Below are 26,926 nucleotides of genomic sequence, written 5' to 3'. Positions count from 1 at the left end.
CAAAATCTGGTACTTAATTCAGACGAAAGAAATTCCTGTAATGTAGAAGCAATGGGTTAAACATAGAGCTTTTTAAGTGGCTCAGCTATACAATAGAGAATAATTAGGTATCCATAATAAGGCAATTTAATAGTATACTAAATGACATTCCCCCACATAGGGTGTAATTAGTTTCATGTACTTGACACATTCATGCGAGATGTCAGACTGGAAGATTATTATTGTTTTTTTCATATCCATTTTTTAGTTAGAAGTAGTTTGTCTTTGCATCTTCCTGCTCATTTGAGGATTAACAGTCTATTATTTTTGGAATGATTTTCCAGTATGACATTTCTCACATTGCTGTTAATTTTCTTTCCTGGCCCCTTTTCAGTATAGTGCATGTGGCTTTTACTGTTGGATTTATTAAATTTGACATACCAAAGCACTTGCTCAAATTGGTCTGTTTGTCAATGAAGACTTTAGCAGAGATAACATTTCCAAAAGGCATGAACATCTGCAGAATGTCCTGGTCTCCAAACTCCTGGGGGAGGTGGTAAATAAAGAGGTTTGCCCCTTCTGGACCTTTAGGAAAATAAAATAAATAAAAAAAAGAAGTATGAAAACAGCTATTACAAGTGCAACATTTAATCTGTTTTTCCATAATACTTACTGAAGCTGATGGTCAGAAAGCATTTCACTTTCTGAAGGAACAAAAGTAAGTGGATCATCAAAAGAGCACAGCTGAAATGCAGCTCTTGAGAGCATCCCATCGTGAAAAGTGTTTACTTTGAAAAGTGTTTATTTCATAACTCTACTACAGAAGTAGTTAAATTCATCCTCTTTCTTCAATTTACATGAGTGTCTTTCAATATAATTAAGGTTAGGAAAACAGGTACAGAATGTATTGGCTCTCAAAATGCCCCAAGAACTGCACAAGAAGTCCTCTGCTGCTTCCTACACCTGCATGGGTTTGTCAGTTTAATTCCAGTTGCAGGAACTCATGGAAATGTAGGCAGGTGAGCTCAGATTTGAGTACCACAGATTTAAACTCAAAGGGCAAGAAAATGGTGCAGATACGAATAAAAATAGTAAGGAGAAGCACACCTTGGGTCTTAAAAGTCAGTGAGAAAAAGACATTCAAAATTAAATTTGTACTGATTCATTTAAAAATGAGGTTTTTTGTTTTTTGGGTTTTTTTTTTTTTTTTTAATATAAATCCCCCATACAAGGATATGTCTCCTGGAAGAAGCTTTGTAAAGCAAGTCTTTTAAAGAAGTTCAAAATTAAGTAGTTGGGTTGCAATTAAGTGCCTTTAGACTTCGTTCAGTTTGCAAAGAAAGATGTAAACTCAAAGTGTCTTGAATACTTTCCTTACAGACAAGATTTGAGAAAGGTATTATTAAGATGTAGGTTAAAACATTAATCTTAGTACTGATAGGTTATTTTTTTTCTCCTAGCTCAATATTAACACACTGCAAACAAGCAATGGATGCCAGGAAGAGTGTGATACATGATGGAGCCAGGCGTGGCCTCCATCCAGGCTCCAGCAGCCTTAGTGGTACACAAAGGGAGCAAACATTTCTGCTAAAACCACACCTAGAATAGCCTGATTATATATTCCCTTGCTTAATGGAACCTAAATGTGCCTCAGATGTGATGTCCTTGGTTTTCTGAAGAGGAAAGTGCTCGTGAGATTTACAGAGTTCCTTCTGCAACAGAGCCACAGAGCCTCACCTCTCCCACACAGAATCAGGCTGGCTGCTCTCTCTCAGCCTAAAGGAAAAGGTAGCAAAACTTGCCCAAAGGGAGATAAATGAATTAGATAAAAAAAAAAATTCTGGGGAGGCAGGAAAAAAAAAAAAAAGATGAAATAAACTTGTCACTTGGAAGTTTTTCTTCTTGTCACAAGTAAACTATCATTCCCAGCAAATAATGTTCTTTAAAATAGTAGGGAAAAAAATTGCTAAATGATTTTAAGAGCATATGGACGAGGCAGTTCACTGTGTTTCAGAATTTAATATTTATATAGCATTTTTGTCTGGTACTTGTTTATCTTCAACCACTCCAGACTCTTCCATCAGAAATCATGGCAAGAGACAAAACATTGTTGAGAGTATTCAGCAGTGCAATTCACTCACTTGAACTTAACCACCTACTAATAGATGCAAGATATATAACAAAAACACTGTGTTTTAAAAAGGATGCTGGCAATTCATAAAAATAAAAACTAAGCCTAAAATTGATTTGAATATTTCTGAACAGAGAAAAATTATAATAGCTAGAAAAAAAATCAAGCTTTCTTTGACTATGTATCTTGCAATAACACGAAATAAACAATTTTTTCTGGTGTCAAATAGTCTATTGTCACTGACCAAAGGGCCTGAGGTGAAAGATGAATGACGAAAACAAAAATGATGGAAAAAAAGATTTAAAAATCCCCTTTTATTTTAAGTAATTCAAGCTTTTAGCAGCAAATGAAGGGAAGACTTGAGAGAAAATATACATTTTAACTCCAGTGTCCCTATACAATAACCAGCTGGGGGAATGCCAAATTTGTCTTCCTAGGAAACACATCCCATAACAGTACAAAATACTATTTCAAAAGAGGATAAAAAAGATTTCTCTTGAGGATATTATACTAGGTTTATTTCCAAAGCTTATCCTTGGCAAGAGCAGTAGTGACAACATAGACACAGTCTTAGAAAGCATGCAGTATTTTCCTGTCTTTGCAGAATTAGCTGGAAATTAGGACAGGAGAAAGCAATGAAAACAGAAACAACCCCCCTGAAAATGCCTGGGAAGCATGAAGGGGAACGGAAGAGGGGAAAAGGGTAGCCTCATTTTCCTAAACACCTTGTAATTAGTATTCATTTATTCTTAGCAATAACTTCCTGAGGTTTATTTGCTGTTGGTGTGGGGAGAGGGGGGCAATCATTCACTTAGCTGCTTCCTCACAAGACCCACAATTAAGCAAAGAACCACTCAGAGTGAAAACGGATCTTGTCATTAGCTCAAAACCTTAATCAGATTAACTCCACTATGACAGAAAATGGAAACCAGAAGACAAAACTGCATCCACAGAGGGATGATTTTTGTTAGCGGCGCCTTTTTATATGGTAGTTGGTAAATGCTTTTATATAAGGAAGGGATGGGTGGCAAAGCATAACTCGAAGGACAGATGGCTGAAAAGTGAAACACATTAGACATCAAAAAAGGTGACAGTGGCAAGCAGGAGAAAACTGGAGGAAGAAGAAATCACAGATTAGACTGCCTGAGGCCTTCCGTGAAGCCTCCACGAGGAAACAGCCGCGTGGCATCGCTTGGGCCGGGTGTGCTGGCGCGGGCACTTACCTTCCTTCTGGCTGCCCGCGGCGCTCTGCTGCTGCAGCAGGCTCTGGCTGTAGAGGGTGGGCAGCGCGGCGGCCGCGTACTGCTGGATTCCTGAGTAGGCCTGGGTGAGCGCGTCCATCGTGCCGGCCGTGCCGTTCGTCAGGCCTGTTGCGCCGAGTCCTCCGTTCAGGGCCGCCATACCTGAGAGCATTTGAGCAACTTTACAAAAAACCCAACAATAGAGAAAAGAAATTGCACTTGTTCATTAGTGCTTTCCGAAAGTCGTTGGTATTATACGACACTGACGACGACAGCAGTGCATGCAGCTCGGCACGTCACCAAATGGGACTGAGGACAAAGAAACACGACTTTGGCATCAGGATCACTTCAGCACAAGGGTTGCACAGTCAAATGGACTCGCATGCAGCCTGCTACTGGCAAGTACTACAGCTCCATGCTCCTGAGAGCCTCTCTGCACATCCTCCTCGACACCTGTGCTTCTGCTGTGGTGTCTGAGGCTGGCAGTGTGGGACCTGTTTGACCCGTGTCCTTGTCTGTGGAAAAAGCAATCTGTGAGGAAACCCACTCTCTCTGACCAGGGTCTTCAGCAACAGCCATGACAACATCAGATCAGAAGTGTTCTGCTTATGCAGAGTAAGCAGAGAACCCCGATTAACTGCATTTAAAAACAAGTCTTTTTCAATCTAAATAATTCTACTATAACTCTCTATACAATTACAGGCTTTGTCCCTTAGGCTTGTGGTAGAAAGATGCACTGTGATGCTCTTTGCTTCCACCTTCCTCCTCTAGTTACTCCAGTCACTGCACAAAAGATGAACACCAACACACCCAGAGTGACTAAAAATACTTCGTCCAGACTAGGCATCTTTCATGAAGAAACAAAAGCATTTATTTCTAGCAATGTTTTTCTTCACAAGGGAAGCCGAGTCACTTTTTTTTTAACTTACAGCAATTCTACATCCTGATAAGTAACAGAGTAATTTAACTGGGATGGCTGCTAAAGAGGAAATTTCAGATGGGATTGCTAGCTGTGCAGAAAATGACATCCCTCATCCGTGCAAACAGTGTGGGCTGCATAAGGAGTTGTACTACTCTGATTTGATGGTGGACAAACTCCTGAGCTACAGCTTCCCTCCTCTGCTTCTACTGCTCAGCATGACTCCAAAATGAGTTATGTTGAAGTTAATACTGCTAGCATGTCTTTCAGCAATTCCAGAAAAAGTGAATTTGCTGTTGGAAGTTGAAAGCATGGCAGGGTTCAGAGCCCTGCTCATCTTCCACACACCCAGCCTATGTCAACCTGAGCAACTGAGAGCCCATCAGGACTGAGAGTCGGAGCATGTTTTCTGCACAATTAGCCATCCCAGCTCCCCAGTTTCTAGGTGAACAGCTCACAAACAACTTAGAGAGCTTAACAGGCCCATAGAGGTACAGAAGATCAACCATAGAGGTCACTAGAAAAATGGTGGGGGGCACCCAGAATCACCAGCAATCATTTCTTACACATTGTCTAATGTTTTGATTGGTAAAATGGTGGGTGAAGATGTGACTGGTGGTGCCATATTAAGATCCCAAAGAGAGGAACAGTAAAAAGAAGGAAGGGGCTTAATTTCAGAGCCATAATAAGGGTTGGTATGTAAATTGGGGAAAAGTGGGGAAATTAAGCAGAGGACACTTTATAGTAAATTAATAATTAAGTCTATTAGACTGGGAAACAATCTTCAAGGAAGATGGAAGAAACCTTATCACATGTATAATTTAGATACAGGAAGAATACTGCAGGGAATTACCCAGCATTGACAGAGGAGGATAAAGATGCTGACCCCAGTATCCTTCTGCCTCTTATGCAGATTTGAAAAGCATATTCCTATGAGTCTCCAATAATCAGGACAATTGCTCAAGTGGCACCTTTTTGGCTCCACCAGACTCTGTGCCAATTAAGAGAATTGTACTGCATAAATTATACCTTTTGATCTTACTATAATTTGTGTGACTAAACACTTGACAGAGATGTGATATTCTTAGCCTTTCCTTAATAAAATGTCTCACTTTGAAGACTTCTCTTTCCCCTCCACCCCACTTCAGAGCATCACTGTACCCTGATGGGAGGTACTGGCTGCCACTGCTTTGAACAAAAAATCCTGTCAGAGCTCAACAGACCTGGGTATTTCTTGTATAATGGTTCCAGTTATAAAACTGTATTGGGTTTGGGTGGTAGTGGGGAGGATAAAGGGGTGGTTTCTCTGAGAAGCTGCTGGAATCCTCCCCTACATCCTACAGAGCCAATGCCAGATGGGTCCAAGATGGACCTGCCAATGGCCAAGGCTGAGCCCATCAGAGACACCTCTGAGGTAACTTGGTATAGGAGGAGAAAAAACCCTGTGCAATGGTAACTGCAGCTGGAGAGAGAATGTGTGAGAGAAACAGCTCTTCAAGGTCGATGGAGAAGGAGGGGCAGGAGCTGCTCCAGGCACTGGAGCTGACATTCCCCTGCAGCCCCTGGTGCAGCCCACGGTGAGGCAGCTGTGCCCTGCAGCATGTGGGGGTCCACGAGGGGCAGAGATCCACCTGGGGCCCATGAAGGAGCCCACACCAGAGCAGTGGATGCCCAAAGAAGGCTGTGACCCCACAGGAAGGCAGTGCTCCTGGTAGGATCTGTGGAGAAGATTGTACTGGAGGAGGTTTGCTGTCAATACTTGTGACACCGTGGGGGACCCAGTCTGGAACTGTTCTTGAAGGGAAATGCAATGGAACAGACCCACACTGGAGCAATTTGTGGGGTGCTGCAGCCTGTGGAAAGGGATTCACACTGAAGGAGCAGGTGAAGAGCTCTCTCCTGTGGGAGGGACCCCATGCTGGAGCAGAGGAGCAGTGTGAGGAGTCCAACCCTGAGGAGGAAGGAGCTGCAGGAACAATGTGTGATGAACTGACTGCAACCCCCATTCCCTGTCCTCCTGCACCACTGGGGACAGTAGGTGGAGAATTCAGGAATAAGGCTAAGCCTGGGAGGAAGGTAGGAGTGGGGAGAAGGTGTTTTTAAGATTTGGCTTAATTTCTCATTATTTTACTCTGAATTGATTGGTAATAAATTAAACTAATTTCCCTGAGTCAGGACTGTTCTGCCTGGTAAGTGATCTCTCCCTGCCCTTACCTCAACTCACAAACCTTTTGTTATATTTTCTCTCCCTTGTCCAGTTTGGGAGTGGGAGTAATAAAGTGGCATTCAAAATATTATAATAACAGTAATAATAACAAAACCAATATGAATAACAATTTTTATAATAAATGTACAACATACAATATATTATATACTAAATATTACTACTAATAATAATTTGATCCTGAGGCTGACTGTTTCCTGCTCTGCTGTTCTGTGCTTAGGTTTGTCTCACTGCTTGCACAGCACTGGTTAAACTAAAGACTCCTGATAAAGCAGCTTGTATCTCTCTTTTTATTAGAGCGTTGAAATAACTTGATAACAGAGGTAGCATTAGGATACCATGTTATCTTTCGTGAGTCATTGGCCTATTAGATAAACATGCTTTGTGTTGCAGTGGGCAGCATCCTCCCCCTCCTTTCCCCTGGAATCAATAGCACTTCCATCCAGATCAGCCATCAGCCAGACAACCCAGCCCACGGCACTGCCCCTGGGAAGGGCACAGCTACTGCTGCCACAGCCCACGGGGGGCACACACCTTCCTCCTGAGCAAAGCACAGCTGCAGAAAGCACCCAACACTTTTCTGTTCTTGCATTTTTATGAAATCTGCAAGGCCCAGCTGCTGTTACGCATCTCTGCCATCTCTTTATTATCTCTACCAATGCACCTCAGTCACACACTGAACTCTGGTCCCTTCCTCCCTTCTGTGAAATAACCTTTTGGAGCCTCTCATCTATGGCCTTCTACTTTTCTGAGTTTCTCTACATAATACAAAAGCAACAAAGCTTGGCAAGTCCAAAGGTCTCACAAAGTGCTTTTCAAGCACCTTCAAATCTGTCATGAATAGTTTTATCTCTGTTTTACAGATGTAAATAAGGGGGCAAAAAGGCTAAGTGACTGCCCTGGGGGCACACACAAATATTGTGCCATAGCTGTCCAGTATTCTGAAAGTATGGTCTTCTTTCTTAATTGCAAAATTCTCTTCCTCCCTCTTTACTATTTTTTCCTCATAATTTATAATTATTTTTGGTACTTAGAATTCTTACATTTACATGCTCAAAGCAGGCAGTCTAATGTTTTGCCATTTAAAGTTTTAGGTCCTTCAAAAGTAACTGAGGGAAGACTAAATCCCCACACTTCGGTACAACTGCTGCCAAAACCTTGGAAACACCTAAACTTACCATACTCCACTTTATTTAAGGCCTCCAGATGTCTTTTTAAAATGCTTCTCTCTACAATGACAGCACTATCAGCCTCCATAGCACAGCTTATTTTCACAGACCCAGACAAGACTGAGAAAACAGATAAAAATCTTCTAGTGAGCCCAGTGTGGAAGACATTCTTCATGTGATTTTCATGTGCAGGGCAGGACTTGGCTTAGGCAGAAGAGCATCTCTTCAAACCTCCATAAAAATCAATGCCCAAGCTCAGTGCCACCTTCTGATTAATTTTTGGGTTAAGCTCTGTTTGGTTTGTGCTTTGGATTTTCTAATTCCCCAGCTAGAAGCATGTCACTCAATTCCAATTTGCTGCACAGTTAATTCAGGAATGTCCATGGCCAGTGAATATTTTTTATGGGCTTGCTTGTGACCCTGGTATAAGCCATGTCAGTGTGGAACATCAGACTTACTGAACATGAGGTTTCCCAAAGGCAATCTCCCAGGTGGGTTTGAGTGTGCATGACTGAGTCCGACATGGTCATCACATTAAAATGGACAGGGGAGGTTATTCTAATTTGAGCAATGCTTCACTATCATCAGAACCATGAGTACCAGAAAGTGATAATCAAATTTGCTTTTAAAGGAAACAATGCCCTAATGCTGAGCTGTGTCATGGGGAAGCAGTTTCCCCTCTTTAGCTCTCTCTCAAGTATGTATACACATAGACGGACATACCCACACACATTTTGTAAGCACCATACACATATCCATAAAAACATCCACAGAGAAGATTTGGGACCGCAGTCCCTCTCAGTACAAGTCCATGGAAGCAATGGTGACTTAAAACAAACTGAAATTTGGTACCAGGTTGTGAATACATAATTATTACTTCAAATGACACATGCAGATAAGTTTGCACACATATCGCCTCAAAATACTTGCTGAGAAAATGTAAATTCTTTGCTTGCAGCCTAGCAAGGAGTGCTAAAAGGAGTGCAACAAAAGGGTTCCCACACAATAAGCTCACAGGATTCACTCCTGCTTGGTGTTGATGAAGAGGTACATTATGTTGGAGTGCTCCAGTGTGCCTGGTTCTTAGTACTTGCTTAGGGAAAGGAGTGGGATGTCATATTTTGCTCTTGATATTGTGATTTTTTTATACACCAAGTGAAGCACAATGACTGGTAATCAGAAAGGACATTTAATTGTTTCTTACTCATGACAGGGTAGCTCTCTTACTACAAGAGCTGACGAGAGAAAAGGTGAGTTAGCCTTCTATGCATGCCATTTCCAGTGGCTTGCTTTGACACCAATAGAATAAGAAGAAAGGAAACTAACATCTGCCATTTTGGGACCTAATACTAATTTTCTTAAGTTGTCCTTGAGCTGTATTTACAAAGAGGTTGTTTGGTGTGAAATGCACATGTCCTTGCCAGAAGCAAGTCCTGTTTTACACGAGACCCCATGCAACCATTCAACATTGCTACATGGACATCCATAAGCCCCCTTCCTTCCCAGCTCCCAACAATACCAACCAGAGATCACAGAACAAAAAGATTGGGTGAGCAGCCAAGTAACAGTGACAGAAAGGACATCATGCAGAGCATCAGAGTGAGCAAGAGATACTGAGGAGGACATCCATTCCTGAGGGTACATTATGATGGGTCATGGACTGCCAATGACCAAATAGATTCCTTGCATTGCAAAAGGAAATGCAAGGAGCAACAGCAGCTAAAGAAAAAAACGAGGGAGGGGGAAAAATGCAGCTGGGCAAATCTCTTCTGTAACAGGCAAAGGTGAAGTAATCATGGCAGAAACAATTAAAAAAAAATCCTCCTTCTTCAAGAAAGTCTTGATCAGGGCTAAGGACAAAGAAGAATGCTCTAACATCTACTGGCATCTATTTAGCTGGAGATGCCAGGGTTTGTTAAGATGTCATAGGATAGGTGTGTGTGCTCTGGCATTACAGGTGACTGACTGCTCTTTCTCCTATACTTGCCAATTAAAAGACCTGCTTTCATTTTTAAAGCATGTTGCTCTCAAGTCAATTACATAATTCTTACAGATGTTTTAAAGGACTGCCTCTGTGGCACTACATTTCTGAGTGAGGTTTTGTATATTGGGGTGATACACCTCTTGTCAGACTCCCTCAGTGAAAAAGGAGCCTCTCCTACAACCTTGATAAACCCAAATCCCTGGTGACAATTCTTTTACCTTTCACATGTACTGCAGGAAGAGGAGTCTTTATGCAGGGACACAGGGAAATTCACTTTGCAGAACAAACTGTGTGAAACTAAAAGACTCCAGAGAACTACATATGTTGTAGTATTAGTATGGAACTGAATCAACTTCACCCCCTTAATTGGTGTAGAGATTAAAAATCATATTATCACTTTGCAATTGATAGTTTTTGTGGCGTGATTATTGGGGAAGGCTGTCCACCACAGCAATAAATACTCACTGTTTACGGTACCTGCTAGTGCATTAATATTATTCAGTCCAACAGTGGCTCCAGCCAGTCCTTGGAGAGTACCCAGAGAAGTCAAAGAATTCATGGCCGCACCAGCTGTGGAATTAGCAGTTGATGCAGCCACTGAAAGGAAAAAAAGCAAAGGAAAATTAAGACAATTAAGTTTGTTTATTTTATTTGATCACAGAGCAGCAGCAGCTTACAATCACACACAGCAGCACAACAGGGCTACTTGCAAGGAGAAGGAAAAAAGAAAATGAGATCAACGAGACCAATCTTGTTGAACACATTAACAGTGTGATTGTTCATGGGAAGTGTTGATGAGCCTAGAACTGCAAATACTAGATCACAAAATTCAGTTCTGTTATTTGCAAATATAATACCAAACCAGTACTTGTGGGATCAGACACTTTCTCAAAAGTTTGTCAATCAATCCAGCAACCCAGGCTGATCAGCTAACCAGGCTTTTGAGATTTTGCCACACACCTCAAAGTCCATCATTACACAAACAAGAATTACTTAGTAATTTTGTCATACAACAGATTACTGTTCTGGGCCCCAAATGTTCTTAGAGTAAGTTAAATTATTCTAAGTGAAGACACTATGATCTAGGACACTGTATAAACTTCATTTAAAGACCTGAAGATTAGAACAAGAAGAACGACCAGGCAAATACAAAAGGTATTTTATTGCAGGCTTTTATCCTGGCCTTTGTACATAGATAGTCAGGTATATGCACCCCTATGATACTTTATGTATCCCCAAAAGCTCTGACAGAGGGGAAGAGATGGAAAAAATGTCCTTGATGCTAGAATGTCAAGGGAATGATGAAGGTGGTGAGATGAATCCATCTAAATTATGTGTTTAGGGAAGAGAAAGAGGCTCACTTGTCATAGAAAGTAGTAAAAAGTCATCATTTGGGATAGGTTGGGTGAACTTGAAATACCTGTCTGTCTCACAGAAGTGCCTTCAATAACCCCTGTAGATTAAACACTTAACTCGTAGGTAAAGGTATACCAGATGAATCACACTCATAAAAGCTGCAGAAGCAATTAAGTTTTTAGTGCATCTCCTGAGCCCTACTTTCATGTATCAGTCATAAAGAATTCCTTTTTTTTTTTTTTTTCTTGTTATAACATTGCATTATCTTAGGAAAAGCAAATATTTAAAGTCAGACTTTTGTTGATGATGTACTGGAAGCACATCATGTCTACAACCAGGCTTTTTTTGCCCCTATTCATTACCTAGCCATGAAATAGTTAAGACCACTTTTATGTGATGCTTTTTTGGGCTGTCAAACACGTCAGATTACTCAGTGAACCCTCAAGAAAGTGAAGTCTCTAGAGCTGACAGGATCCAGTAAGAAAGTAGGAGGTAACTTTTTCACTCTGTGGGTAAACCTTGAAGCTCTAACCTACAAATAACCTGCCTTTGCAACATTAAGACCCACCAAAGACAAGTTTTCACACTCTTGGGGCCTCAAAGTACAAAGAACATTCTTGCTGTGGGGGAAGAGAGATTTCCAGACTCTGGTATGCAGTCCTTGTCTCTTAGCATCTGCGATGTTAACTCGAATAATTTGCTATGTTGCAAACAGAAGCAGCTTTGATTATTCAATCTGTCCCAACAAAGCAATAAGAATCCAATAATGTCTTTGATTAAAAAAGTAATAAAAAAAACCAAGTAAAACCCCCACTTTTTTCAGACAATGTGGGCACCAGCAGACAAAAGAGGAAAAAACCAAAGTGAATTCCCTGTGACCAACATTGGTCTGTGTTTCTGTCAATGCTCATTAGCAAAAGATTTAAATGAAGTATATAAAACTCAAATCTGAAGGATCTGATTAGTTTTGACTGGACTAAATTCCATCCATTTTCTGCTTTAGAGGATTATTACCATTTTCTCTTGAGGAAACACATATAGTTAAGAAATTAGAGAAATGGGGACTAGGAAACTGCCTGTAAATTACATTAAAGCTGGGGGCAAATATCTCCTGTGAACAAGAGCCATATGCTTATGGATTGTCAACACATCTGTTGGAGAAGGCAAAAAAAATCTGCTTAAAACCTCCCCTCTTGTGCAGCCCACAGGGAACTATGGGGGCTCCTATTTCTGGCTGCTCAAACACTTGCTCCAGGGCTGGTCCCCAGTATCTGGGGCCAACATCTCTTCTCCTTCTTTTCTTTTCTTTTCTTTTCTTTTCTTTTCTTTTCTTTTCTTTTCTTTTCTTTTCTTTTCTTTTCTTTTCTTTTCTTTTCTTTTCTTTTCTTTTTTCTATCAAGTTTCTCTATTCCAGCAGGCAAATCAAGAGCAGGTGCCTCAGTATTTCTCCCACTTGAGGCTGCAATGCAGATTATCTAGTTTGCCTGAATAAAGACTTGGCAAATACTCACTGTACAATACTGGGTGAAGCCTAAAGCACCTCAGGAAGGAGTGTTATTTTGTTGGTGTTTCTTCTGCTTAGCAGTGATCTGCCTCATACATGCAATGGGACAATGCTCTTTCCTATTTGGTTTAATATTTCTTTGAGAAGAAAGAAACTGAACACATTGTGTGGTTTCCACCATCTTATTGAACAGGGGGTGAATAGAAATGAAGGGAACTCCTTTTTTTAGGGTGCTTGGAGTGATCAAGCAATCTCTGCATGAGGCTTCCTGAGAGACCCCACACTAATTGATTGAGACCTGTATGTATAAAATAAAGGTGAGGACAATGATGAGCTAAAATATTACCATAAAAGGGCTATAAAAGGTCCAAAATATTAACAGAGGTGAAAATTTCTAACAAAATGCTGTATAAAACCAACAGATGAAGCAATGGCATGCCTTGTCCCCCAGAAATCTAAAGGAAGCTGAAACAAAAGTTAAAAGGTCCTACAAGACAAGTGTGAAGACTTATACCAGCTGAAAGTTTTTACTTTGTGTGCTCTCAGATGAAATCCATCTAGAGACAAGGACTATGCTTCTCCTGTCCTTTGCCATTTTCTAGTTGCTTTCAACTAAAAAATTGTAACATATATTAAACTGAAGGGAAAGAAGAAAAATCACATGCCTTGTGGTAACAGCAAATGACTGCACTACTTTGGGGGAACCTGTATAACTCTCTCGTGTCAGCAAAACTCTCGGGCTCCACAAATGCTCAGAGTAATGGCAAAGGAAGAATAATTCACTGTCAGAATACTTTCTATATTTATGTCTTTTAGTTGTCCAGAAGACAAAAATAGATTGGCTACCTACATAATTTATAAATTGGGTTTTACCAGGTTCCTCTGAAAGCAAATAAATGAAAAAAAGGAAAAAAAAATCCCAACTCCCTCCAGCCTCCACACCAGAACATTCACAGAATCACAGAACATGCTGAGTTTGAAGGAACCCACAAGGATTATCAAGTCCAACTCCTGGCTCTGCACAGGACACCCCAAGAGTCACACCCTGTGCCTGAGAGCATTGTCCAAACACTTCTTGAACTCTGCCAGGCACAGTGCTGTGCCCTGGGGAGCCTGTTCCAGTGCCCAGCCACCCTCTGGGTGAAAAACCTTTTCCTGATATCCAACTTAAACCTCCCCTGTCTCAGCTTCAGGCCATTCCCTCAGCTCCTGTCACTGGGCACCACAGAGAAGAGTTCAGCACCTGCCCCTCCTCTTATTGTGCTTCCTCCATTTAACTGAGAAAATTTTTGTTATCAGCTTCAAGCTTCAAGCCAAGAAACTTGGCCTTTGGTTAATGTATTCATTGGCAGAGTTCTCTTTGGTACAGAGAACACATTTTTATACACATGTTTTAACTAGTAATGCTGCACTCATGGAGGTCTTTAAGGCTGGAAGGAGATGGCAATTTCAAATATTCTCAAACCATTCACTTCTGCCTCTAAATGGCTATAACACCTTTTAGGTTTTTTTTTCTTTTAATTTTTTGAAACAGAAATATGAACTAGCAATTAGCCATTTCTCTTTTAAATTTTAATTTAACTAACACTTCAACACAATTCCTAAAAAAATATGCCAACCTAGAAAAACAACAAGAATTAGCACAGAAACTTCTGGCCATTCTTTTGGCTAGTTTATGTCAATAGAGTCATAATGATTTACATCATCTGGATTTGCCTCAGCTGGAAAACTAAATTCAGGATAACAGCATCTAGGAAAGGCAATGATGTGTAAATATTTCTTTGGCTTTGCTACACACACTGTGGATGGAATTAATTTCCCCACCTTTGGCAGCCTGGTTGTTAGTTTAAGCTAGTCTAGTCAAAACTAGACTGTTTCTGAAATTTAATGGTCTCCAATTCAGACACCCTACCTTTAGATTTCTATTTCAGGTTGGGCTGAATTGTCCTAAAGACCATGTGGATGAGCTCAACTACCAGATGCTACTGGTGCCTTTCCCAGTTTTCCCTCAAGCTTCTTGTGCTGCCCCGGATAAAGCAATTACTATGATTTTTGTTGCAAGACCTGCTAGTTCACAGTTGCTGTCTGTCTTTTAGAAAGCTCTGTCTTGGAGGCACAGGCACATTTCTCTTATTCCTGTTTACTTCCTACACCTCAGACCAAGGAGTGCCCTTTGAAACTACAGACCTATGCTTGTCTGCTTTGACTTGGGCAAATCCCACCCCTCTCATGTCTCAGGCCAGCTGATAAGTGAATCATAGAATCAGACAATGGTTTAAGTTGGAAGGCATTTTTAAAGATCAGCAATGAGTGATCTTCAACCAGAACAGGCTGCTCAAAGTCCCATCCAACCTGACTGTGACTGTTTCCAGGGATGGGGCATCCACAACGTCTCTGTGGATGGGCAATCTGTGCCAGTATCTCACCACCCTCATCATAAAAAAGTTTCTTCCTTGTATCTAGTCTAAATCTACTCTCTTTTAGTTTAAAAGCATTGCCCCTTGTCCTATTTCTGCTGACTCTGCTAAAAGGTTTGTCCTGATCTTTCTTGTAGGCTCACTTCAAGTACTGAAAGGCTTCAATAAAGTCTCCCTGGAGCTTTCTCCAGGCTGAGCAACCCCAACTCCCTCAGCCTTTCCTCATAGGAGAAGTGCTCCATCTCTCTGATCATCTTCAGGAATCCTTTTCCCACAGTGGAGGTCAGGGTCCAGGAAGGCTGCTGAAGACAAAGAACTACATAACCCACCTCTTGACTGTTGCACTGAAGGAAAGAACCTATTCCAATCACACACGTGCCACTATGCTTTAGCAGAGAAATGGTTTGCAGTGTGTACTCAGGCTCATTCTTTCCTTAATTTCTTTTGGTAAATGTCTAACTGAAAAAAAAATTCCAATTACTTCTCAGCAAAGTCCTGTACCACAAAAAACCGCTGGATCTCTTTGAAACTCCCTGCTCTATGTGCTAACTTGGCACTATTTATGGGCAGTGTAAACTGTGCACTTCTCCATTCCTCTCTACCTTGTCCTGTTCCCTTCCTCATTTTCTAATATGGACATCCTGCCTGGAAATGATACACAAACTGCAAGCCTTGGAGTAAGATACTAAGCACATGAGGCATTATAAACATTCTAAGTGAAGTTTCTTATTGGAAACATTATTTTGGTTTTAGGGCAGGACTAGTGGAGAGAATGGGCAAAGAAAAGCAGGAGCAGCACCAGCTCTTTGCCTGGAGAGTTGCTCTACACCCTGCCAACCCCACCCATGTGAAGAGCAGCTATAATGTTTCTGGAGCAGAACCAGATTTCTGGTGCTGCAGGGCTTCAGGGCAGCTCCAAGACTGGCTTAACTATGCTGGGACTTCCCACACAGAGATCCACAATGGTAAGAAACTGTGTCAGCCCTGCTGACAGCTTTCCTTCAGGCAGCCCTTGGTTACACTCCACAATTGTCTGTCACTACGAATGCATGGCACCACAGGAAGCTCAGTGTTTAGTCTGATTTCAGCCACTTGCTTATCACCAGTCACTTATGAACCACAACTTTGTTCTGATTGTTTTACTTAATGGAGAGTTTAAATAACTTAATGTTCAAGTACTTCTTTTGCTCCAGTTAAGATGATGTAGTAGTGCATCAGGGATCAATATTGCCCACAAATTTTAGGTTCAGCATCTCTGTGGCTAAGCATGAAAAGTTGCAGAGAAAACATTCTCTTTTGGGACACACTCCTGGCAGATCTGTATTGGCAGTTGTCTAAGTCCAGAATCCTCTTTCTTGTACTGAATTTGGGTGTATTTCTGATTTTCTGCTGCCTTCCTAAGCTCACCGACTCCAAGGGACAGATGAAATGGATCTGTCACTGGTGCTGACTAAATGGCTGACGTTTACAGGAATTCAGATGGGCAGAACTGGCCAACATGAACCTTCTGAAATTTAACAAGGATAGATGCAAAGTCCTGCACCTGGGGAGGAATAATCCCCTTCAATAACACAGCAGGGGATGGATGGGGCTGGGGAGAAGCTTTGCTGAAAAGGACCTGTGGGGGTCTTGGTGGGAGGTGACCATGAGCCAGCAGCATGCACTGGCAGCAAAGAAACCAAACAGCATCCTGGACTGTGGAAGAGGAGCCAGGAAATCCAGGTTTCCTCTTTACTCAGTGCTTGTTGGATCACATCTGAATACTGCATGCAGATTTGGGCTCCTCTTTGCAAGGAGAACTTTGATCAGGTGGAGGGAGCTCAGTGGAAGCTCAGCAAGTTTGTCAGGGGCTCCAGCACTCATCCTGTAATGAGCTGGGCTTGTTCAGGCTGGAGAAGATACAGCTCCAGGTGAACCTAAAGCAGCCTCCCAGTGCCTAAAAGGAGTTCATCCACTGGGTACAGCAATAGCACATGCAGGGAAAATGAGACGTGCATTGAAACAAGGGAGGTTCTGTTCAAATATAATTAAAAACATTTGTACTGTGAGGGTTCCACTGTCAAGCACTGGAACAGATTACCCAGATTGCTCCACCCATGTCCTTGGAGGTTTTTAAGACTTGTTTGGATCAACCTGATCTCAGAGGAGCAGGGAGCTGGGTCACAGACTCAACTGATGTTCCAACCACAATTATTCAATGGGAATTAGAGTAGTGTAGGAGAAAAGTAGAGAAAGCCAGCTGACACTGTGGCAGAATGAAAGAAGGCTGAAGAATGAAGATGTGTTGAAAACTGAACAGTAGAACCAGTTTCTGTTCTTGTGTCTGTTTACAGAAACAAAGGTTGACATTGAATATGCCACTTTCATCTGTGGTTTTGGTTCTAAGCTGCCACAACTACACTGTGTGGGTGAGGTTTCTAGGGCCCAACCTACATCTAACAAAAGAAGTTCTGACCTTGGATCTTTCCTTGATGTTTTAGATTCCTCTTAGATTCAGCAACGTGCAACAGAAAATAAAATCACAGTAGAATAATGTAAAGAAAGGATATAAAGAAATCAAACAAAGAGAATAAAGGCCATTAAAAAAAAGAAAATAAAAAACAATATTTCTAACAGCTCCTCAGTCAGCAATAGAAAAAAATTGTTAGATTTTATAAGAGAATTATAAGGACAAAAGAAAAAGAAATATTAAACCCAAAGTAGAAATCTCTAATTTAAGCCAGATGAATTTAAAATCTCTGTTTAGTACACAAAATCTCTTGGGTAAACAAAATATGCCTTTGTCCCTTGCTTAGTCCAAGAGGGATAATAAAGCTAAGAGACAACACTGGATTTAAGGATAATCAGATTAAGGCTGTGTTCTCTATTTTCTTTCTAATCTTTAGTAACCAATGATGCTTGGAACTGTGTCTTGAAAACTGTATCTAAACATGAGGAACACCTGCTGGCCTGACTGAAAGACTAAAGATATTGGACAAAGTTTTGTTGTGTAGGACAAAGTCTGTGCAGAGCTTCTGACTTTGGTTTATATTATCTTAATTTTGTGGTGATACTCTTAAAATGAGAGTAGCCATGAGAATGGCACTCAGCTGTAGGAGGCTGTTATGTAGATGGGAGTCTGGACCACTGACCTGGGGTTAGGAGGGATTCTGCACAGATCTGATCTTATATATTTAAGGTCAATCAATTGAGGTGTGTTATCTTTATGTAGCACTAACTCAATTGGTTGTTTTGAAGAGATGGAGGCCACAGAATTTTCTCCCAAACACACAAATGAAATGTCTTATGGAAAGGGGGAATGATTCAAATACAGTCATGCTGGAGTTTATGAAATGAGGATTATAAACACAGTGTGGGGGAGAAGTGGACAAGTCAATCATGGTGCCCGTGTGACATTGCTCTCAGGAATTTGCAGTGGTTTCTGGCTGAAATGAGCTCATCCTACGGGCTCTGACTGCAGAAGGTACATTTTAAAGGGGGAGAATAATTAAGCAATGACAGAGGCATCATCATTATTAGATAATCACAACCCAGGGGCATTAGCAAACGTTGAGTGTCTCTAATCCCATGGGGTCTAATTATTCTGTGATAATAACCACACCTCCAAGTTTTAATTTATTCTTGTGGAGAATCTGGAGGGGGAGGGGGAGAAATGGGGGCATTTTAATATTTTTGCTAAAAGAAGATGCAGTTGGCCTTTCACTAGGGCTCATCAGTATTCTGATCTAACTAGCATGTGTGATTTGCATTAAATTGTCTGCCCTTTACTGTGATCTCCAGCCAATCTGAGTATCCACCCTTGCACAGACTGGTGGCCTCCCTGTTGCTAACAGTACCAGCAGGCCCTGGTTCTATTTCTCAGGACAGATTTTGGCAAAGGTGAGGTAGATTTTCCTGGTCTGGACAGGTGTATTTTCCATAAGGTCCTCTGACAAACACATTGCCATTGGTATGGAGAAAGAAGTAAAAACTTTCACATTTTCTGGTATCTCAGAAGTGCTGTCTGACATGTCAAAAAGGAAGATTCTAGGAAGTTTAAGTGCTCTGCTTGTGCTTGGATAGGATAAAATTAAAGTGACAGATGCACTCCAGGGAAAGAACACCAGAAAAGCAAGAGAGCAAGAAAGAGTCAGGGGAAACAAGAATGACAATATAGAAAGACATATACCAATATCACAGCCTTTCTCCAGTATGTCAGTGCCCCTCTGCTTCTTCATTACTCACAGGTGAACTGTGCTCATGAAATATTGTCCACTTCTTCCCAAGGAATGGGGAAAGAGAAGCAGCAGTGAGCAAAGGAGGAAGGGAGAATGCCATGCACTCAACATCTGGTCTCTTTTTTGTTTCTGTGTGCATGCATGTACAAATGAGAGAAAGCATGACAGAGAGGGAGAGGAGAGGAAGGAGTCTTTCCCCATGGTGATCCTTCCAGTTCTGGCTTTCTGAAAACAGGTTTATATTTTATTAAGTCATTTGTGAACACTGACTTTTACAAGAATAAAAAAAAAAACAACCCAGAAAACATAAAGAGATGAACCAATTCATTCAAATTCTTTGCAAATTCAGAAGCCAAGGCCTTCAACAATGGGAGAATAACTTTAGGCTCATAAATCCATACTATTCAGCACTGCATGGGTTTTTGAGAGCTAAGAAAGCTTGAGAGGAGTGAAAATCAGGGACACTCATTTTAATCACTTGTTTATGCACCTAACCTCACATTTATGATTGTCATGAAATTACATCGTGTAGACCATGGACCTTCCATAGCAGTGCAAAGAAGGAGGAGAAAACAGGGCATGCAAAGGTACCACAGGTATGGCAGACAAACTTATTAGCTGGTTATTTTTGTAGTTTTCTAGTCCTCTGTTCCATAATTTTCCTCCAAACTTATCTATCTAGCAGAAGGTATATTAACAAACAAGGGTTTATTGATTGGACATGTCTTTGTGAATGTAGGCTGGTTTTGTGAATCTTGATGCTTAAAGGCACATTTTCCTATGAGATTTTGAAGACAAAGAAAAAGGAGTAAAAAGCAAGTCAATATTCTTGGCCAATTCCACGCTGATGCTTCTGCATTTCTCAGTGAAGACCATCCACCTCTAGCACAAACTACAAGCCTGAAACACGTTGTGCATCCACCCCAGCAAACCACAATGGTAAGTCACCTTTGGTTTTGGGTGGGAAGTACTTTAGAGTGGCTTGGGAACAGAATAACAATGCACAGTGAGCTGGCTTGAGTTCAGCTTCATAGCTGACCATCATATATTTCCAACTGTTAACTCTCAATGAAATCAAACCAAATTGAATCACCACAATATGAGGAAAACAAAGAGGAATTGCTGAGCACTTAGGACTCAGTGGGGCCAAGGGCAGTGGCTGTGCTCCTTGAAGCACCACTGAGCTCACATCAAAGCCATTTCTACAGGGAACTTCCAGCTGTGCTCTCATGTTTATCACAGCTATCTCACACAATTTGGAGCAGGCTATTGTTCTGAGATGCATGCCCTGATGCTGAAATGACCTCCATGTGGAGCTGCATCAGAATACAGCCACTTATAATTCACTTTCCAAAGAATTTCTGATCTAAAATCAAGAAGGCTCTACTGGAGGCCAGGATCTCCTGCCTGGAGTACAGGTTCCTTCACATGGCCCCTGGTGTGCCTGCAACATCTTTGACACAATTTCAGCACTAAGCATTGACAAACAATATGCAGTGGCATCTCTCCATTAACAAAAAAGAAAGAAAAGAAAGAAGAATGTCAGCGGAGTCCAAGGCTATCATTCAAGGTAAGCAATGTTTTTGTTCTACAAGTGCTTACCACATACACATATGCCAATTCAAATTCTAGTATATGGGCGAGGATGGCCTGATTCATCTTCTTTTTCACCTCTCTCATATATCTGTCTTAAGATAATGTAAACAGTCCTTGGGAGGTATTTGTCTTTCCATTGCAACAAGATATTTCTAAAAGGCTTATCTCATTCAGACACTTAGGAGTCCTATCCATGGTATTTTAGAATAGAGAAGAGCTGAACCATATATTGAAAATTTGAGTTTGTAGTTAAAGGAGTTATGAACCCTGAAGGTGCATGCAATTATTTCCATGGCAGATGGGTTTCTAAGTGGGGTGTGCAAGCACAGCCTCAGTGCAATAGCACATCCACAAAATGCAGTTGTTCACCCCTGGCAGCTGCAGAACTTGAGGATTATCTTGCCTCATGTAAAATTACTCAGCCAGGTCCTTTGCAGACCATTTGTAAAGTCATACTGAGTTCACTGTGACACTGGCTCTTTTCATTCATGTTACACATTTTTGTTCTGCAAACAGCAAAGGCAGTTGAGGGTTTACTTTACTTGGTTTTAAATTCATGCAGCTGTTGGAGATATTTTTGTTTGGCCATTGCATAAAATAATTCAGTAGCCCCATATCCAAACAACTAGTTATTCTGAGAGAATCTTAAAACAATTAAGATATTATTAATAATAAAAAGTTGAATAAAATTAAGATATAAAAATTATTATTTTTTACTATTAATTATATTTTTTCTGCCTTGGGTAAACAGACCAGAAGTATCCATGGACATAAGCACAATCCAGTAGGATTGAAGGAACAGCGTTGGCAGTAGTTGAAAGCTCCTTCAAATGCATGAGTTTTTCTAAGATTTACATTATTTCCTGGGTATTATGAACTGCAGCATTTTCTGGGCTTGTAACTGCTTGTAAGATATATTACATATAAGCTCACATATCTACCTGTGTAGGCAAGCTGATACTATCATTTTCTTTAGTAGAAAGCAACCCTGAATGAACTTCAAATAGTGCTTCCAACAGAAAGAAAAAAGTTTTTTTTTTACAAACTGGGATTCTTGTAGCTTGAAATAGAGATTAAGAGTGGGGTAGAGAGACACTTACAAAATATAATGTATTATACGTGTTATTTGTATACTGCAAGCAAAGTAAATCCTGAAATGTGCTAAGGCAATGGATTTAATACTTTAGGAAGATGATAATGTAATAATGTTTAAAAAACAAACATGTCTCCTGTTGAATTAGATCCTACTAATCCTTGGTTTAGTACTGTATGCTGCTTCCTGAAAGAAAAAAACAAACCTAAAAAATTTAACTAGCACAATGCTTGACTGAAAATATGCACGTGTTTCTGTCCCTTGGTATTAATGGAATTCTGAGGAAACAGCTGGAGATTTCTGTGCCAAAAATTCATAAATTGATAATGTTGATTCTAAAACAGAGAGGGAGCTTTGCCAAAATGACCCCTACAGTTGTCAGGCAGCCTCACAGTGCTTCACAAAGCAGTTCTGCCCACCCTGAGCCCATTTGGTCCCTGAACATCCCTGAGACCCTTCAGGCTGCACTCACCTGCTCAGAAACCCTTCTGAGAGAATGTACAGAGACCTGTTACACTTTAAGGGACAAATGTGCAAACAAGTCATCCCAGTGAACTGGTGGCCTGTCTGCTGCCACCAGCATCCTCCAGGTTATCACTGGCTCATTTTTCCAATCAGGACACCAGGGAGAGACAGTTCCAGGGAGGCTCCATATGAATCCATCACCTCTCCTTCTACTGTACTGGGATTCTTTTCCTATTTTTGGCTCCAACTTGTGCTTGCATGCCTGCTTAAGAGTGGCCTAATAATCAGATGGGCTTAGTACCAATATATCTCCAAGAAGCAGCATAATCTTTGGGCACTAGAGCAGTCAAAATCAACTCACTGATTGAGGAGCCTAACCACAGACTAAGAAATCTAACACCAAGTGTGTAAGACCAGCTGACACACAACAGTTTAGAAATATACTTGTCCTGCCACAAATCTCCTTGAACTATGCAGTCCAGTAACAGGCACTGGGATGTAGGCAAGGCAAGGTTTTCTTCCATAGCTTCCTTGAAAATGTATTCTTTTAAAATATTGGTGCTGAGATCAGAGTTAGGGCATTGAAATGCTTTGACCTCCAAGCACTAAGGTAACAATGCTATTTATATAATTAGACTTAAATACAAAATTTAAAAACATATTCTTGGATTAAGTATGTGTACATACACTGTATTTTAAAACATCTATAAAAGCTATGTCTTACATTTATCAACTGTATCTTTATCCTGAAAATAATGAAAATTATACTAGGGAAGTTTTTGCAAAACTATTAAAGCTTATTTTAAGTGATTTCAAATAATATTCCACAATAATGGAACATGCATTAATTCCACGTGAAATGGCACAAAAATAATCAATTTGTACTACAGCACAACGAACGCCATTCTGCATTTTAAACTGATCTTTTCCAACATGAAACATCTACTTCAATTCAGTCTTTAGCAAACTGTCAGACCTTCCTGCACACCTACTGGTAGGGTTATTTTTGAATCATCCTGGAAGCAAATCACAACTATCTCAGTGGGTGCACTGGCCTCTAACAAAATGTCATGGTGGCAGCCTTGCGCCACTGATCGGAGAAAAATGTTTTGTACTGAAGTGAACAAAAAGCAGATTTTCTAAGAATGGTTATTTGAACATTCTTCACTGCTTCTCAGCTGAAGCATCTTGTATATTCTATAAAATCTCTACTATTTCAACAATTGTGCTCGCAACATGAACACCTTCAACTAAGAAAGACAATCTTCATACTAGATTAGGGGGTAGAAAAAATAATGAGCCACGGATGATAGCTATAAGTTATAATTCTCTGCTTTGACCAGAGGGAGAGAATGAATTAATTCTTACAGGAAAGGCAGTATAATTTTTTTTTTCTTTTTCAGTTTATTCTATACTTCAGTCTTCCTTTTTTGGGGACTGTTATTCTTCAATGTCAGCATCTGTCTGAAAATGAGTATTTTTAGACCTTTGTGCTGAGGAGAATTTTTTTTTTTCCAGCGTAAGAGTTAATGGCTGAATACTGACATAATATGACAAAAGCTGTGCTGGATTTTAAGAGATCATTAAAGGAAAAAAGTATCACTTTTTCACTTTCTACCCTATCAGTATTTTTTTCCCCAAATACTTCTCAGGTTTACACAGCAGATAAACTTAAAGAGTTTTTTACTGAAGCATGAATAGCTAGTTCAGCTGTGTGAATAAATAATAGTTTAGAGAATCAAATAATCATGAAAATGTCATGGAAAAAGAAGACTCCTAGGTCTGAAACTGAATTAGCTTCTGGTTTAGCAATTCTATCCCTCCACAGCTCAGAAATGATATTGTGTATGTTCATGCAGATAAATTTGGATATATAATTAGCTGTTTTGTCTCTTCATTTACACATAGAAGGGCTTTCCTACTGGTTACTGAAACAAACATTTATGTGTGAATTTGAAGAAATGAAATGGAAATTATCTCACAGAGGCTGTGGAATCTCCATCCTTGGAGACACTTAGACCTTGATTGGACATGACTTTCACCAACCTGCTCTGAGTGGTCCACATTTTACAGCGCTGTATTAGCTCTGTACCACCCAGGACAGTGAGAACACACATTATTACCCTTGGGAAAATTAGGGTAGTGGGTCAACTGAGGGAAATTAAACATCAGACAGTGTTAGAGACAGATACTTTGATTCTGAGCTTACATGTCCCTCCCTCACATGCACCTCCAGGCATTCCCACCACCCCCTGAATGAACCCTGCATCTCTGCAGGCTCTGGAGCAGCAGACTCCCTGTGAGCTCTTTGCTCAGTGATCCATTTACAGGATGTGTCAAGGACAGTCTCTGGAGGAGAGAAAAAGGTTCCTGACACTCAGCTGGGATTCATCCTGTCCAAATTGGGATATTTACAGTGTGGATACCTACAGTTGAGGTAGTCCCTCCAAAATCTCCCCAGTTAACAAGAAATGGAAACTTCCAGGTTCTCACCCAAAGGGAACTGAGACAAACTGGATAATGCAAACCTGGAGTCAGGTAAAAGCTACCCCAGCCCAAATCCTTGTGTTATGAAATGCTACAGGTGCCTGCCTTTAAAACACTATGAAGTAGTACTGGTACCTGTCTTTAAAACAGAAAAAGTATCCTAAGCAAGTGAAATGAAAATAAAGTGAATAATTAATTAACTAAATAGAGGTGATTAAAGTAAATAAAGGAAACAATTATCATATCAAAATAAAAGACAAGAAAGATGATTAAATGAGTCTTCAAAAGACCCATGAGAAACTCATGAAAGACATAATATGCCTTTACCTGGTTTTTAGTCTTTCATGATTTCATTTTAATTTTTATTCACTACCATCTGATAATTGCAAGAAACAGTTACTTTAACCATAGGCAATTTAAACCATTTAATTTTTTTTCCAGGGCCAAGAGACAAAAGAACCTATTTATTGCCCGAGGGGATTTTTACTAAAATGAAAGCTTAATCTTTCATGTTTTTTTAAGCAAAGGCTTTTAAAAAATCATTTCTAACAATGCTGTAGGGAGACACTTCCATGGGTATGCAAAATTGAAATTATAAATTTACAATTATAAAAAAATTAATAGTTTGGGGGATTGTATTGTCTCTGTTCTTTCTGAATGAATACTCTTTCAAGCTTAAGAGAAAGTATTTAGCACATGGAGGAGAACGAATGTCCTTAGACTCTCTTGCGGTCAAAGCTGTTTAGTCAGAACGTATGGAAGAAAAATAATTGGAGTTTAATTTGTTTGGAAATCCTCAAATATCAGCTGTCCCATTGGCTTCTCCCTTCCTGGCCTGTTTTTCTGTGTTGTCAATGCACTGAAGTTGGTCTGACCACTATCTACTCTGCACTGATGGTTGCTAAATCTTATTGATGTAAAATTAAGCTTCAAGGTGAATTTTAACTGAAACAACCATCTTTTGGGGCTCTAATGACACATGTTTATAAAGGACAGAACAAGAGATCTTGGTCAAAGATTGATTCAGGGGGGATTTTCAGGGGAGATATATCTGGATAGAAATATGGATATGATTTATGTGGCTGCCATGGTTCAAGGCATACTGGAAGTACACACTTATGCCCATCTCCATTCTGTGAAGGATTTTGCCTTTAACAACATCAAGAAAAGGATTAAATTTAAGCATCTACCTTTGCACTGCCACAAATGTGGGCTGTTTTCTCAACTAAAAAATATTAATTTAATGCATTATCTGGAGAGATGCAAACATTTCTTACTGGGCTTAGTGCAGGCTTTGAAATCAGACAAAATAATTTACACTTATGAAACACAACAAGCTGAAGTGTTCTATTAAAGGAAAACTAGACCAAAAAAATACCCTTAAGGCCTCCAAACATCCACACATTGAAAGGCAGATTTAAATGTTTTCTGCCAACATATTTTAAGTTTGAGTGCAAACACTTTGAGCTACTATGAAAAGCTTTATCAAACTAAATTCATTTTCCATGGAGCAGAGAAGAATCATTGAAGATATTATTCAGGTTTACAAAACATGTAATAGGGTGGAGAATGTGGAACCAGATAAGGAAGGTTAAACTGAAGAACACTTTAACAAAGCTTGATTTTAGGTTGGTTGTGCAACATAAATAGGTCAGTGGACTTATTAGAGATTTTTCAAGCTGTCTAATATTAGAAACACCTGTGTACAGGTGCCACCTATAAGACTTTCAAAGGCAACTGATATTCTGAAGACACTATCTGAAAGGCTAAATACCCAGAATTTTTTGAAAATAACACAAGTTCAATGTGTTAGCCAAAATCACTAACCTCTTTGGAAAAACCCTTGATATCTGCTCTACAATACCACCCAGAGCAATAGGAAGCTCTAGTTACCTCAAAGACATATCTGCCCAGCCCAGTGGAAGCACCTGTCTGCCACGGGCCTCTGCAGACCTGGACATCAGATAAAGCAACTCCCAGGTACTCAAGGAGCCTCAAGATCAGGTTAAAAGGGAACAGCAAGTCAGACAGGCTGGGTAAGAAGACTGTGTTGGACAGGGGAGGAGAGAAATGTGGCCTTTAAGGTTGAATCCAAGTTCTGTGTGTACATGGCAAAACAAAGTGTGCAATGGGAACATTCTGGT

General features: G+C 40.3%; 1 protein-coding gene across 11 annotated transcripts in view; it reads right to left on the bottom strand.

Annotated features, from left to right (window-relative positions):
* The window catches only part of CELF2 (CUGBP Elav-like family member 2), a 547,089-nt gene that overhangs the window by 12,793 nt on the left and 507,370 nt on the right, over positions 1-26,926 (bottom strand). For 8 of the 11 annotated variants that reach the window (XM_039730885.1, XM_039730881.1, XM_039730878.1 and 5 more), the window contains 3 exons: positions 10,125-10,244; positions 3,334-3,531; positions 421-564 (listed from right to left, as the gene is read on the bottom strand). In XM_039730885.1, the coding sequence (XP_039586819.1) occupies positions 421-564; positions 3,334-3,531; positions 10,125-10,244 (462 nt within the window). Of the gene's footprint in view, positions 1-420; positions 565-3,333; positions 3,532-10,112; positions 10,245-26,926 lie in introns of all 11 variants that reach the window. The other 3 variants (XM_039730880.1, XM_039730884.1, XM_039730879.1) reach the window with 2 other exon arrangements.

This window comes from Passer montanus, unplaced genomic scaffold (assembly GCF_014805655.1).
Source record: "Passer montanus isolate IOZ18808 unplaced genomic scaffold, ASM1480565v1 scaffold74, whole genome shotgun sequence".
NCBI classification, from domain to species: Eukaryota; Metazoa; Chordata; class Aves; order Passeriformes; family Passeridae; genus Passer; species Passer montanus.
This window is presented reverse-complemented; position numbering and strand designations above follow the sequence as displayed.